Raw genomic sequence first — 16178 nt, 5'->3', positions numbered from 1 at the left:
AGCCAAAAGGCCCCCTTGTGAGGACGGGGATAAAAAAATGTGGGACACTACATAAAGAGAGACCTAAGACAACACAACATGGTAGCAGCACAAACATTGTTAGGCACAGACGACAGCACGAAGGACAAAAAGGTACAGCCACAAGTGTCAGTAAGTGTCCATGATTTGAATGTAGCAATGGAGATAACTGTCCAGTTTGAGTGTTTTTTTGCAGCTCGTTCCAGTCGCTAGCTGCAGCGAACTGAAAAGAGGAGCGACCCAGGGATGTGTATGCTTTGAGGACCTTTAACAGAATGTCACTGTTGGAATAAGCATCAACCAGTGGGGTCTTGTGATGGGTATACGGAGATGGCCAGTTTACAGAGTATAGAGTGCAGTGATGTGTCCTATAAGGAGCATTGGTGGTAAATCTGATGGCTGAATGGTAAAGAACATTACGTCTCTGTAATCTAGCATGGGTAGGATGGTCATCTGAATCGGGGTTGGTTTGTCAGCTGGGGTGAAAGCGATTTATTATAGAGTAAACAACATCTAGATTTAGCAGCTTTTGGTATTTTATTAGGATTCCCATTAGCGGTTGCAGAGGCAGCAGCTACTCTTTCTGGGGTCCACACAAAACATTAATAGACAAGAACAGATTGGATATGTGCTGAGGGGACAGTGTACCATCTAGCCATACTCCCAAGTACTTGTCAAGCTTTACACCCTCAGAGGTAGTCATCACACCAGTGGGGAGAGGAGCATTCTGACCAAACCACATGACCTTCTGTTTTGGAGGTGTTTAGAACAAGGTTAAGGGCAGCGAAAGCTTGCTGGGGACTAAGAAAGCTTTGTTGTAGAGCGTTCAATGCGAAATCTGAGGGGCCAGCTGTGTATAAGACTGTATCAAGACAACTGAAGGGCTTTAAGAGAAGTTGAGAAGTTTTTTTCTGAAATAGATCACACAAGCACAGCTTGCTAAATAAATTACCAGTTTTATTTTTGCCTTTTGATACAGATTAGTAAAGATAACATTGATGTACTTATCCATTGTTACCGTAGGCCAAAAAAGACAACTCCGGCTCTATAAGCATGTGCAACAACAATGTGTTCAATACCAAATCAAATGTAACCCAAAATATGCACTATTCAGAAGCTGCAAAGAACAGTAGCGTTGTGTCAGACCTAGTGTGCAGCAGCTACAAGCTTTCTACATTTTTCCCTTGATGGAAAAAAAGGTATTTGTCCTGCCATAAAGATGACAACTGAATAACGGCTGCTAAGCCTCAAACAATGGTACGAACTTTGAGATTTGATGAAAAGGTGCTACAGTACATGAAGTTGAATTCATTATTATGTGGTGTAAATGCTATGAAATGCAGCCAGGCAAGTTATTGAACAGTCAATGGAATTCCCTTTCAGTCCCACACAAATAGCAGCCAACTTGACAATTAAGAGGGAGTCTAGACTTCTTTTTTTGAGCCTGTGACTCACACCTGTCAATACAATAATCACACCTGTCAATACAATATTGACCAGAAGCACTTTATCTCTATATACAGTGAAGTCTGAAATTAGACAACCTTGATAAAGATCAGCAAAAATTACAATTCAAATACTGAGCTATATTGTATGTAACAAAAAAATTGAAATTATTATTTTATACTAATACAATTGCTCAGAAATTGCTTTTTGTTTAATACTTTATTTTCTCTAAGTAAGGGTAAAAAATGTATACCTGTTTTCAATACCTCACCTTGTGGGGATAATGTTATCAAAAAAATGCTATGAGTTGGAGAACACATTGGGAGGGATCTTAGACCATTCCACCAGATCCTTTGCCTGCATTTATGGACTGCCCTCTTCAATACAAACCACAGGTTTTCAATGGTTTAAGTCTGGAGACAGATGGCTGTTGAAATTTAAAAAATAAAAATAAAGTTTTACCCTTACTTTGGATTTTGATGTGTGCTTGGGGTTATTGTTTTGCTGGAAGATCCACTTGTGGACAAGTTTTATATTCCTGGCAGAGGCAACCAGTGGTGGATAATGTCTCCAATACTCATACTTTAGTCAAATTCAAAATACCTTAAATATGAAAATGACTAAAGTGAAAGTCACCCAGTAAAATACTACTTGAGTAAAAATATTGTTTTAAATATAAAGTAAATGTAATTGCAAAAATATACTAAGTATCAAAAGTAAAAGCATAAATCATTTCAAATTCCTTATTAAGCAAACCTGACAGCACCATTTTCTTTAAAAAAAAGTATGAATAGCCAGGAGCACACTCCAACATAATTTACAAATGAAGCATTTGTTTCGTGAGTCCGCCAGATTGATGCAGTAGGGATGACCAGGGATGTTCTCTTGATAAGTGTGAATTGAACCATTTCTCTGTCCTGCTAAGCATTCCAAATGTAATGTACTTTTGAGTGTCAGGGAAAATTTATGGAGGTGAAAGTACATACTCTTTAGGAATGTAGTGAAGTAAAAGTTGTCATTAATAGTAAAGTACAGATATTCACCCAAAAAATACTTAAGTACTTTACATCACTGGAGGTAACCAGGTTTTTGGCATACATTTCCTGGTTCTGGGTTAAGTTCATGATGCCGTGTTTACCTGACATAAGCACAGACAACAGATATCAAGGATCTGGATGGATTTTGTATGGAGGAATGGTCCAAGATACCTCGTAATGTGTTCTCCAACTCATAAACCATTTAGAGAAAGGTTCAGTGCTGTTATCCTCACAAGGTACTGAAAACAGGGGTGTCAATAAGTTTGAGCCCTATCTTTTGAGAATGAATATTACTTGTTAAACAAAATCTCTCTGAGCAATTGTATCAGTATAAAATCATTTCCCAAGAATTTTTTTGGGGGGGGATACCATGTAGCTCAGTATTTCAATTACTTTACAGTCATTTGTTGCTCATCTTTATCAAGGGTGTCAATTTCTAACCTTACGCCCACTGTATGCTATAGTAAGGCAGTCAAATGACAAATTAGAGTTAAATAGTTCTATATTCCCTATTTGATAAATCTATCTAAACATAAATCTTTATATACACTTAGTTTAAGCTCACTTCAAATCAAATTTCATCCATCAAACTGCTGCAAACACGAGCTACATCTTTCATACATTTTACCAATCCTGACCTAACAGATAAGTATACACTGAAAACACCACGTCTTTCTCTTAGATCCAGACCAGTTTTTTTTCTCCTGCAGAAAAATACATCCAGAGCCTTCATAGAAGGTAAAACCTCAGTTAAACATACAGAATCACAGTGGATACTGCTTTGTTTAGCCACCCTACTGTTAATAGTAGTCAATGTCTCAAGGCAGGCGTTGGAATTTGGCAGTTTGAGTGAGGAACGATCTGTAAGAAACCTAATCTCCAGACTAAATGCTTTGTCTACCATCAATACTTATGAGGATTACTTATAAAAACGCACTATACACTGTATAGTTTTGCACCTATCATAATGGTAACAGATTAGTAACTGATAATAGGATTATATTTACAGTAATACTGTACCATAACACTGCAATTGGATAGTGGACACATCACCAGTGTGAAACAAGATGGCAGTACTGCAAGTGTCTTCTTCAGACACTTACTTGAAATGCACATTCTGTGGCAGAAAAGGCGTATAATATCATAGGACACATCACTTACAACAGCAACTTTCCTCTCGAACTCTTAACATTTTGCCAATGCTGTCATTGGTGAGTTATTGTCTCTTGATTTTTGGTTTTCTTGACATAGAATGTGCCACTAAACAGTCATACAGAGAATAAACTTGACATTTAAGAGTATACTGAACTGTACAATGGTCACGAGCCATTTGCCAAAGGGGGGCACTTTCCAATGGTCATTGGAAAGCCTCTTTAACCAAACGGGTGAACAACACGAGTGTTTAAGTGACACTATCATTAGCACCAACTTCACACACTTCCTCCTCACACCCACCTCGGCTGACCCCCAGACCAAACACAGATGAACCTTGACCCTGCATCACGCTCTGAGAGTTGACCCCTAAGAGCACTCCAGAACTGGCCATGGTCAGGCAAGAGACAGCATTACTGCTGCTACCTGTACTGGAATGATGTGGGGACAAGACAGAGTTCCCATTCCTGCCACCAACGACACCGTGACCGGCCTCGCTGGTCGAGAGGGGGAGATGCTGTGGGGAGATCCCATCAGCGCGGTCGGACCCTCCCCCATCCTCGCTCCTGCCAGCCGCTCCGCTCCGTCCCTCGCAGTGGGAGCGGTGCCGCATGAAGCTGTCGCGCCACATGAACTTCTTGCCGCAGCCGTGGCAGTCGTAGGGCTTGAGCCCCGTGTGGGTCTTCATGTGCTCCGTCAGGTGGTGCTTCATCTTGAACTTCTTGGCGCAAACCGGGCAGTTGAAAGGCCGCAGGTCCAGGTGCATGTTGATGTGACGGTCGCGCATGCTCTTGTGAGTGAAGGTCTTTCCACAGTGGCACATGAACACCTTCCCTGAACTCCCGCCACCACCCCCATCCAGTCCATCTAAGCCACCGCCCAAACCCCCCTGTGCTGACAAATGGACTGCTCCATGCTCCAGGTTTGGCCCTTTAAATGGTGCCCCGGCCATACCACCTCCCATTCCTATGGGTTGAGAGGAATCTAGAGAGGATTGTCTGTACATGAGGATCTGGTTGCCTTGCATGTCTATGGGAAAGAGCTGAGCTCTAGCAGCAGCAGCAGACTGGACTTGGCCTAGTAGGGCTGAGACGGTTCTGCCACCACCCTGACCAGCGCTGTCATGAAGGTGCTGTGGGGGAGTCTGGTCCATCAAACCACTGTCAAACTTGAGGTAGTCTTCAGAAGACTGGCAGTAATCGATCTATGAGAGAAAGTGATTCAGTTTGGTAACGATCCAAAAATACAGAAACTGACACTCATTCCAAATGCACCAACCAAATACAGTTGTCCTCCTGATAAATTAGAATGGTAATTAGCCACGTCCACTGACAAACATATTTTGCGTCAAGGGTTTGACTAACCTGTGTCTCCATCTCATGGTCCGCTTTGCTGCTCAACTCTCCAGACAGAGTCCTAATGTTGGATATGTTGAACGTCCTCTCCCTCTCCCTCAGCATCTCCAACTCTCTCTCCTCTTCCTCATCTGGTCCTTCCTCACCTGACACCACGATCAGGTCATCATCCTGGGGCCTCTCTGTTTTTACCACCACCCACTGCTTCCGGGGCATGATGCTGGGCTGGCTGTATGTGGGCCGCTTCTGGAGAGGGGAGGCATCCCCGTCTTGGTAGGACGACACCCCGAAGCTGTCGCTGACTCCAACCTCTTGGTCTGAGACAGAGGCCGTCGGCTTCCTCCTGCTGCTCCCTCGCTTCCTATGGTATAGGAGCTCTTCTTCCTCTTCTTCATCCTCTTCTTCGATGAGGAAAGCCTCTTCGCCCCCAGAAGGGGTGCAGTAGCTGGGGGTGGAGTTCACGCCTCCCTCCCCTGCAGCTCCAGCGGCCGCCACTCCCCCTCCGAAGTTAGTGTCTCTGGGGCTGAAGTAGTTGGTGCTGCTGGGAGACTGGCTCTCACTCAGGGATGGGCGGCTGGGAGGGGGAGGGGCTGGCTGGGTGTTGCTTCCCCCGGCTTGGGCACTCCCAGCCCCTAGGGAGCTTTCACTGCTACTGCATCCAGGGTTCCCCTGCGCTCCCCCAATGACACCCTGGGTTGCACTACCACTCCCCGTCACCCGCCCCTCTTTGAGTAGCTCTGTGCACTTGTCCACGATGTGCCACATCTGCAGCACGCTGCCCACGGTGAGGTAGTTGACGATGTCTTCGCGGAGCATGCGCAGCTGGCCCGTGTAGGCGCAGCTCAGGACGCTCTCAAACGCCAGTGGGTCCATGACGGCAGGGATGGAGACGGTGGACATGTTCTTCAAGAGCACCTGGGGGGATGGGGTTGATGAGACTGTTAATGGTTGGTAACATCAGTGCACAGGATCAAAGTTATTGATGTAAACTCTCACGTCAGTGTAGCAAGTTGCAATCGGCCTTGGATGAAAACCATCTAGATGAGACACAATCAGTGGCTGTTAGAGTTAAACTATACTGAACAAAAATATATATGCAATATGCAACAATTTTACAGATTTTACTGAGTTACAGTTCATATAAGGAAATCAGTCAATTGAAAGCCTGGCTCCCAAGTGGGTAAGCCTGGGAGGGTATATCAGAGTTTGGCACCCCTCCTCAGCTCATGAAACATGGGACCAGCACTTTACATGTTGCATTTATATTTTTGTTCAGTCCGGCTATGCAACGCCCTAGCAAACAAAACGACACACACCTGGTCGTGAAAGTAGGGTGAGGATGCAGCTAGCACACAGCGGTGGGCCTTGAACACCTGCCCCTGGACCTGGATGGAGAGGTCACAGAGCTGGCCCTCCTCGCGCTGCCTGTTCAGGCTGTCCAGTACAGACGCCTGGGAGCTGGGGAAGCACACCTGTACCACCGAGCCAGAGGGGGCACCTGAGCTGCTGCTGCTACAGCCCTGCCCCATGGACAGAGAATGCATCTAGGCTTTTGAAGAGATGGAAAATGTAGTTTGTGAAGGAATAATTCATTACATGACGTGGTGGATGAATAGTGTATATCCTTTCATTTACTTACAAGTAGTTAACTGTTTTCCTGAGATTAACCCTTTATTAGTGCTTATTACTGCCTACAAAAACAAACAAAAAGTCAACCACATTCCCAAAACAGTCATATGAAATTGCCCTAGGTGGTCAATCAACCAATCAAGACCCCTTTAATGTAAGCTTTAAAAATCACTACTGATGCGTTCTTATAATGCACTGACTCAAATGTATCTGAATGACAGACACCACCTTGCTTGAGACTCAAAAACATTTACGAACACTGTGGGGGAAAAACAATATTGTTGATAAATAATGCAACAGCCTACAGCAACTGGCAGTAGACAATTAAAACGTGATGCGTAGAAGTCTTTATTTTGCCACATGCATAGCATATTGTAATGCAATTAGTTAACGTTAGGTAGCTTAGCACATGTTTGCAGTCAATCAATTCTGCTAACCAGCCAGCATTTGTAGCTAAATATAGCGAATAACAAAGCAAGCTGGTTTGTCAGCAGTCTGCGACGGTGGACATGCGTTGAAAAGGCAGTGTTTTGAGTTTCTCATGACAAAGCATAGATAAGTAGCTTCAAGCTCTCAATCATGAGAGCATAATTTAGCTACAACTAAAAACTGCCTTAAATGTCTCTCTAGCTAGCTAACGTTAGCCTGCTCAAATGTATCTAGCTAGCAAGCTAAACACCACTTACCGTTTTAGAATGTGCACCTTTGAAACAATTACGTAAAGCCAGACTCTCTCTATTCTGACAAGCTATCGTCTCTCCGTTGATTACATATACATTTCAAATGATATGATTTGTTTCCCATCATATTTGGCAGACAACCCGTCATTCACCGCCTTTGACGAAATGTCAGACATACTGACCAGCCGACTAAAACCAAGCTATGACAAATACGACCTCTTGTGGCGTTTAGTCAAATTGGTAAAATGTTTATTAAACCATAGAGGTGTATATAATGACGAGATGCTCATGTCTCCACCATAGACGGGAAGGCAGGAGACAAGTTTAGGACTGCAAATTAAGCCCCCAAAAAGTATTCGGCTTATTCTAGACATAATTTGGCGAGAGTGAGCGCTCTCGCTTCGACTTTTCCACTAGGGCGGCGCACAATTGGCCCAGCGTCGTCAGGGTTTGGCCGCAGTAGGCGGTCATTAAAATAAGCATTTGGGATCGGCGTTCTGCTTGGCGGGACGCATAAACTAACATATGCTAATCACAGTAGCCTGAGGTTGTAAATAACAAGAACATTTTCATTTTTACGGAACATTTCGAAATGATCCAGTCGTGAAAACAAGAGGCCAACTTCCCCATCACTAGTACATACCTATACTTTAATTATATACAATTCTCCATGTCTCTCTGGATAAGTGCCATCTAAATGAGGTAGACTCAGCAAAATTACATTGCCACAAGCAGCACCGCAGATATTGTGATGAGTGAGATGCACAACTTCGCTTTCACACAGCATCTGCGCATGGGCACGCTTCACGCTTTTACAACATGGTAGCCACAAGACCAAAACAATTGACCCACTATGAGTTTTTCTTTCTGCATATACATCATATTGAGTCTACCTTTAAATCTAAAATGTACAAATACAATACATCTAACAGTCAAATGTAGGCTAATATGAGTGTTGAAATGACCACATGTTCAGAGTTGACCTTCTGGTAGGTCAGATTGGTGACAGTGACCTGGTTGTAGGCACTTTTGCGAATCTCGTGCTCTGGTCTCTTGACGGCCTTGCCAGTGTAGAGGAGATCACGCAGAGTTCCATTGAAGATCAACGAAACTGGCACTAAATGTAAACTGGGAAAAATGAACAAGAATCCAGTAAAAAAAGTGAAATGTTGCAAGTACCATGCATTTACACCAGCTTCAACTCATTCCACTTCAATGGGAAATACATAATCGGAAAAACAGAAACGCATTGATACAGTAAATGTCAAATGAACAAGTTCAAATTCCGTGCTCAGTGTAATAGAACGGTTTCAGCTGAAGAGACAGCTACCACGCATACTGATGAAAACCAATGGTATCATCACTACCTGCCATCCCTGCTCCCGTAATTTCTTGGAGGCCTGGAAGATCTGATGCACGGCCCGGGGGATGTCCTCCATGGTGTAGGTTTTGTCACTGCCCGTCTGGCCGTAGGCGAAGCAGCAGACGTGGCAGTCCAGGGCTGACTGCACCAGGAGGTAAATCTCCTCAAATACATCCTGTTGCTGTGTGGAGGGCCCAAACACCCGGTGTGAAGTTGTCGCTCTTCTGGGTGTCTCCAGAGCGCCCTATGTGAGACTACATGGAAATAGGGGAGTGATAAGGAAAATAAATTCTGCCGTCTTTGACACATGCAAAGTAAGATTAGAGGACCACACTGAAAAACATACAATTACCAAAAAACTATATTATATAGTGACTTATTTCAAGATTGTGCTTCAGTTGTGTCATTGTTACCTCCACAGTCTTGGCCAGTGTGAGAGCCTTGTTGTCGTGGGACGGGAGCTGAATATGGTCAATCTGCCCACCGGTCTGCAGGGGGCGCACTCTGCAGAACAATGATGTTTCCCTATAGAAATAATAGAGCGGTCAGAGTTATTATTTTGAGAAGAGCATTGCAACGTTTTGTTCCTATTAGGAGCTGAAATGGACAGGGGCCTATCCAACGAGAACATACAGTATGTTTGAAGCAGAAATATAAGAGAAAAAAAACTAATTCAATAGGCTCGGGAGATTGACAATTTCATTGTATGCAATCCTATCTTCAGGGCATTGAGCATTCGCCCTACTGTATGACCCACTTGCCTTGCCTTGAGCTCTTGGATTGCGTTGTGGAGCTCCCTGCGATCCATCTCTCCACAGTGAATCACCCCTGTCTGGCGGGTCACAGTCTCCTCCAAGTTGCAGACCGTGTCCTGGGTCTCCCTCAGGGTTGTCTAGCAACAGGAAAGAGTGGAGCCCTGCAGAGAGCTGGGTCTGGTAAGAAGAGAGAAGTCAGACATTGATCCAACAGACACACATAAAAAAATATATATATATATTGGGCTGCAAAGGGGGTTCTGGCAAAGAGACGTAATGGCAGTGGGTTTGAATGAGGCTGGACAAAATGATTATGCCAGACTTCCTTCCTATTTCTGACCAAGGAGCAGAGGCAAGACTGCCTCATTCAATACAGCTATACACCATTCATCTCATGTCACAGCAGTCAAGGTGATCAGTTGTCACAATGAGTAGGCCTGCGTGCTATTTCACTTCTTGTGTGGGTGAACAAGTTCTGTCAATGTGTTTTTTGATAGCTTTATTTTGGCTGGATTAAGTATGTTTATCCTGTCACATACGGGATTTATAAATATATTTTTTTCCCCCTTGTCCAGTTGGTCGGGGCATTACATCTTTTTGGGTTGTAGTCTGCCATAATAATCCACCGAAGAAGATGTTCTACCTGCACATTGTGAAGCTCGGCCTTCAGGCTCTTTCTCAAGCCCAGAAGAACATTGTGCTCCTCAGTGAGGTTGTTTAAGGGTTTTCTCCAGGGAGGCCTTCTCACTGGCTACAATGGTCAGCTGCTCTTTGACACCAGACAGGGTAGCCAGCTCCTGCTCATAGTGGCTGCAACACAGACCAAAACTGGCTAAGATTGGCAAACACACCAAAGGGACCAAAAGAGTAACATGTAGTGATACTATCATGTTATTATTACTGCACTACTGGCTAAACGTATGCATAAAGTTATGACTGGTATAGGACTCAAGAAAGGTGAGAAATCATGTCAGCTATATACGCCCACTTGTTTTGCTAAATCAACGCTTGCCTCTGACGTTCCTTACGCAAAATAAGTAACTCTTTCCTATGTGGTTACAATGCCCTTTCCCATGCCTCTTACAGTCAGTAACTTTTCCCTTGAGGTCCCATGCAGGCCGCCGTGAACAGCTGCTGTTGGTGCTAAGTAAACACATTCAACACCCTCATGTCTTAAGATATGGAAGAGAATGTTTGTGGATACAAGATACAGAAAATGTTAAGGACCATGTGGAAAAAACAGACACTAGGGTAGTTACCTGTTATAGTGGCGGATGCAATGGGCGGCTTCTGAAAACCTTTTCATGGTATAGGAAAATATATATATATATAAATCACACACACACAAAATGATAGCAAATACGTAGGGCTGTCCCAGTCGACATAGAGTCGTCTGTTATTTCTACCAATCATGTGGTGTATTTTTCCATATATAGACATCCTATGCGTTTTAATCAAGTCAACTATATTCACTGAGTTTGTCTGATGCTTTAAGCAAACAGGTTGATTAAATAATTCAAAAAGACACACAAATGACTGGAGTCCGGCCTGCAATTTATTTGATTGTGCTGGGCCAGGCATAGACTTGCTGCGCTGTATTGAAATTTAAAAAGACACAGCGAGTGTCAGTGACTAGCACCTGTTGTCTCGCTCTGTGCTGCAGCGACCACCACAGAACATCAAAGTGTTTATCGCTCGCTGTCCATTTTGCTGAAGCTGCAACATAATTGCAGCCATTTCTGACTGGAAAGTTCTGTTTCCTAAATCCTTCATTTGTTTAGAAAAAAACATTCCCTATTCCCTCAACACTTGCTCTCTTTACGTGACACCTGTATGCATCGTATGCACCAGACCAAAGCCCTATTCACACGGGACTAGTGTTAATAGAGAACGTTGGTTGTCATTATTACTCCAGAATGTCCGTTATTCCAGAGGACAATTTGGACAGGATTAGTGGGTTTTTTTCCTTCTCCAAAACTGCCCCATGTAATCCTTTATTTTCCCCCAATAAATTGACAGTAATGACGGAAGCCTGGAGGTTTTTATTCTAGGCGTGAAGATACAGTATTTCAACATTTTCATGTGATGGGGCCACACTGATAACTCCAGCTTGGATCCCAAGTGTCTAATCTAAACCATACCAAACCATCTTTCCTATAGTGTCACCATAATATTTGAATTGATGAAGTGTGATCATAATCATTGGGATATTGTAGCGATCTACAGCACGTCCTACATGCCCCCCCCCCCCAGCCTTCAGATGTGAGCTAAACAGTACGTCCTAAATATCCCCCCCACAGCCTTCAGATGTGAGCTAAACAGTGTAATTACACTTGTGATGAGCCAAGGTAAGGTGCTTGCTAGCATTAATCTTATAAAAACAATCAATCTTAACATAATCACTAGCTAACTACACATGGTGGATGATATTACTAGTTTATCTAGCTTGTCCTGCATTGCATATAATCAATGTGGTGCCTGTTAATTTATCATTGAATCACAGCCCACTTCGCCAAACGGGTGATTTAAAAAGCGCTGTTGTTGCACCAATGTGTACCTAACCATAAACATCAGTGCCTTTCTTAAAATCAATACACAAGTGTATATTTTTAAACCTGCATATTTAGTTATTATTGCCTGCTAACATTAATTTATTTTAACTATGGAAATTGTGTCAGGGTATAGGCAGCAGTTTGGGCCGCCTGGCTCGTTGCGAACTGTGTGAAGACCATTTTTTCCTAACAAAGACCGTAATTAGTTTGCCAGAATTGTACATAATTATGACATAACATTGAAGGTTGTGCAATGTAACAGCAATATTTACACTTGGGGATGCCACCTGTTAGATAAAATACGGAACGGTTCTGTATTTCACTGAAAGAATAAACGTTTTGTTTTCAAAATGATAGTTTCCGGATTTGACCATATTAATGACCTAACGCTCGTATTTCTGTGTGTTATTATATTATAATTAAGCCTATGATTTGATAGAGCAGTCTGACTGAGCACGGTGGTAGGCAGCAGCAGGCTCGTAAGCATTCATTCAAACAGCACTTCATTTGCCAGCAGCTCTTTGTTGTGCTTCAAGCATTGCACGGTTTATGACTTCAAGCCTATCAACTCCCGAGATTTGGCTGGCAACACTAAAGTACCTATTAGAACATCCAATAGTCAAAGGTATATGAAATACAAATGGTATAGAGAGAAATAGTCCTATAATAACTACAACCCAAAACTTCTTACCTGGGAATATTGAAGACTCATGTTAAAAGGAACCACCAGCTTTCATATGTTCTGAGCAAGGAACTTAAATGTTAGCTTTTTTACATGGCACATATTGCACTTTTACTTTCTTCTCCAACACTTTGTTTTTGCATTATTTAAACCAAATTGAACATGTTTCATTATTTATTTGAGACCAAATTGAGTTTCTTGATGTATTATATTAAGTTAAAATAAGTGTTCATTCAGTATTGTTGTAATTGTCATTATTACAAATATATATATATTTTTTAATAGACCGATTAATCGGTATCAGCTTTTTTTGGTCCTCCAATAATCAGTATTGAAAAATCATAATCGGTCGACCTCTACCAGATACTGATTGTTACTTTGATTTTGACCCCCCCTTTGTTCAGGGACACATTATTCAATTTCTGTTAGTCACAACTGTGGAACTTGTTCAGTTTATGTCTCAGTTGTTGAATCTTGTTATGTTCAAATATTCACACACATTAAGTTTGCTGAAAATAAACACAGTTGACAGTGAGAGGACGTTTATTGTTTTGCTGAGTTTACAATTTCAGTAGCACGTCTTAGACTAATGGCCTGTGCCACCCCCACAGCGATTTTTTCCCCTACTGCTCGACTAAAGAAATCTCGGTCGACCAAACAATCACCAGTCGACTAAATTGGGTCAGCCCTACAAACAAGACAGTGGACTGGTACGGCTAGCTATAAATATATTTATATCTTTCTCAAAACACAGCACCTCACCTCTAGACGGAGCAGCAGCTATAGTGGCTGCTCTTGTGGGCCGAATCAGTTTGACTGCTAAGAGAGGAAGGGAAGGAGCAAGAGACCTAATATATATATATTTTAATTAAACCACATACAGGAATTACAGAAAGACTGTGCTAAAACTATAAGAAACAAGAGGTGATGACATTGACCAAGCCAGTCAATTAAGTGTTTGAGAGGACCAGTCACTAACAGTTCGCTTGGGTGGAGGGGGCCTCTTTGTTCCCATCGCATTAACTGCCCGTCTCATCTTTGGGTCAGAATCAACCCTTCGCATCTTTTTCTAAAGGAGGCTTTTTTTTACACTGGTAAATAAGGACACATTGGAAACCGGACACATCTAACTGTTTGTGCTGTATAAAGGAATTTAACATGTTTGTCATCAGTGCCTGTATTACAGTTTTGCAGAAGATTGCCACACCTGAACAGGTTGTTGGTCAGAGTTCATGCTTTCATTGCTGTTGCTAGAGGAGGACTCTTTTACCAGACATGACTGGTAGGCGGCAGAGGGAGGGATATTTGTTAGTGAAATATATATATATATTTTTTTAAATCTAATGTTACAACGTGATAACAGATTGCAGAAGGCACTCCATTTAGCTGCATGTTTTTCTGTAGTTGTCAATAGAGAAAGAGAGAGTAAACTGACTAGTTCCTGGCCTAAGCTTGATGATATCCAAAATCACCCAATTCAGACTGACAGCTAACGTTAGGTTGATAGTTAGCTAGTTATATTAGAGTCCCACTCACCTCTTTATTCATATGACTTGCATTTGTATGTACCTAAACAGAGGGGTCAACATGTAACGTTAACCATAATGGAATCAATGGCATGACATAGGGCTAGTTAAAAAAGAAACCATTGGCTCGTTAACGTTAGCACGCCAAGTAGAATGGTGGGTTGAATTACGAACTGCAACTTCGTATAGATTCATGTAGCTAGAGATCCATGTTTTAGTTGTGTGAAAATAGCAAGATAGCAGGAGTGTAGTTTACTATAATAATATGTGGTTAGAGTAACAAAAATTAACTGGCTTACTTTACATTAGCTAACTAAATAGCCAACCTTAGTTGGCTAACTTTACACACCCAGCAAGTCGTGATAAAGTTGAGGGAACGGTAAAGCCATAACAGACATACAACATTCAACAGCCTTACAAACATATAAACAAGACATTTCACAAATTTGAATTGAGAAATATTTATTTACCAATCCGCGCGTTCACACTGGTTTCGCTACAGACACCACACCCGTTTGAATTTACACCATCCAATGTAATTGGTTGACTTTATAACATCCCGTTACAGGAAACACAATCCCGCCTTCATTTTGTTTTACTACCCAATCCAATGTAAATTATAGTCGTTCAGGGGATGGGCAATTTTTCGCCAATTCCATTCCCAATACAGAAAATCCATTGATCAGATCAGTCGTTGGATCAATGAAATGTATTCTGATATCGAATATAAAATAGAAATATAGCTCTGAATCATCAGTTTGGCTCTATAAAATAACAATATTCAATTAAATATGGACATATGAGCAAAATGAATCTAGTCTACATTTGAATTATTACATAAACCAGTTTTCATTATCTGTTTGAACTCATTAAAATCTAGTTTTTTTACCCACAATATTTCCACAACACATTGGCAAACTTTTTGGGGGGGAATGAATTATTAGGATTTTTATGTTATGGATATAAAATACTATACATTTTCACAATGATCAAAACCTACTGGACCTAAAATATATTGTTCTCTCATCATATACTGTTCCCTAGCAAATACTGTTCACCCATTATGTTCCCCCATCAGATAGGCTACTATTGTTTAAGATACCTCTATTCCCAATAACTTTTCACTTCCTATCACATTCTGTTAGAGCTGTTGTTAGGGAGCTATAACAGGGATCAAAGACCAGCTGGGGCTGCATATGTACTGTTTGGGTTGCATATGCACTGTGTCGGGTGGATGCACCCAGAGTAGTATTGGTGAGATCCTCCCTGGAAACTCCTAGTCTTTTGAGCCATCAGAGGAAAAAATGTTTGGAGTTGGTTTCCTATAGATTGCCAGTAGCCATGCCACCCCGCTGGGTTGCCCCTGAAGCTAAGCAGGGTTGCTCCTTGGGTGGGTGACCTGGGGCACGTATTCTATACACAGTAAGGTTATTATGGGTTGAGGTCTTTTGGTGAAGGTGGTTTTGCATTTGGATGGGTTTAGTGATATTTTGCTGACTTGGACCCATGTATCCCAGGCTATTTAGGGTTGCCTGGTGCGTGGTAATGTCTCAGCAGGAATTAAGCAGTTTAAGGCCATCATGTTCAGCTGTTGTTCATTTCACATGCAGCAATATCAATTATGGCCATGATGGGGGAACAACAGTAGGCCTTTATGATGGGAAAGCAGTATCTGATAGAGAACAGTATATTGTAGCAATCCTCGCTATATGAGCCATGGTACAATTTACACCAAGTGGGTTAACCATATTGGGGCGATGCTTAGGGTGTTTGACTTTCATGCCAGAGACCAGGATTTGTTTCCTGGTCTTTGCGTTCGCTACACTGGTGTCAGAAGTGGGATGGTGGCCGTTGGGTCATCGTAACACTCAGTCCGGGACATGAGGGGGCTGAGTCTAGTTGAATTAAGGGGACGTGGCTTCCCGTTCAGAGAGGGCAGTGTAGCAATCCTAGCTATATGAGCCACATTACATTTCCCACCAA

General features: G+C 42.4%; 1 protein-coding gene and 1 pseudogene across 2 annotated transcripts; both read right to left on the bottom strand.

Moving 5' to 3' along the window:
- Window positions 1-958: 958 nt before the first annotated feature.
- LOC109903614 (zinc finger and BTB domain-containing protein 22) lies at window positions 959-7829 on the bottom strand. 2 transcript variants are annotated; one of them, XM_031788571.1, is made up of 4 exons: window positions 6648-7829; window positions 6325-6557; window positions 5018-5923; window positions 959-4857 (listed from the first exon to the last, which is right to left on the bottom strand). In XM_031788571.1, exons 2-4 carry the CDS (start codon window positions 6550-6552, stop codon window positions 3904-3906), a joined length of 2088 nt encoding a protein of 695 aa, XP_031644431.1. In that variant the 5' UTR covers window positions 6553-6557; window positions 6648-7829; the 3' UTR covers window positions 959-3903. The 2 variants fall into 2 exon arrangements, with proteins under 2 accessions (XP_031644431.1, XP_020356020.1); XM_020500431.2 differs by having other exon boundaries at window positions 7324-7829.
- A 121-nt stretch (window positions 7830-7950) lies between these two features.
- LOC109903615 (carboxy-terminal kinesin 2-like) lies at window positions 7951-11676 on the bottom strand (annotated as a pseudogene).
- Window positions 11677-16178: the final 4502 nt, after the last annotated feature.

This window comes from Oncorhynchus kisutch, linkage group LG14 (genome assembly GCF_002021735.2).
Source record: "Oncorhynchus kisutch isolate 150728-3 linkage group LG14, Okis_V2, whole genome shotgun sequence".
Classification (NCBI taxonomy): domain Eukaryota; kingdom Metazoa; phylum Chordata; class Actinopteri; order Salmoniformes; family Salmonidae; genus Oncorhynchus; species Oncorhynchus kisutch.
This window is presented reverse-complemented; position numbering and strand designations above follow the sequence as displayed.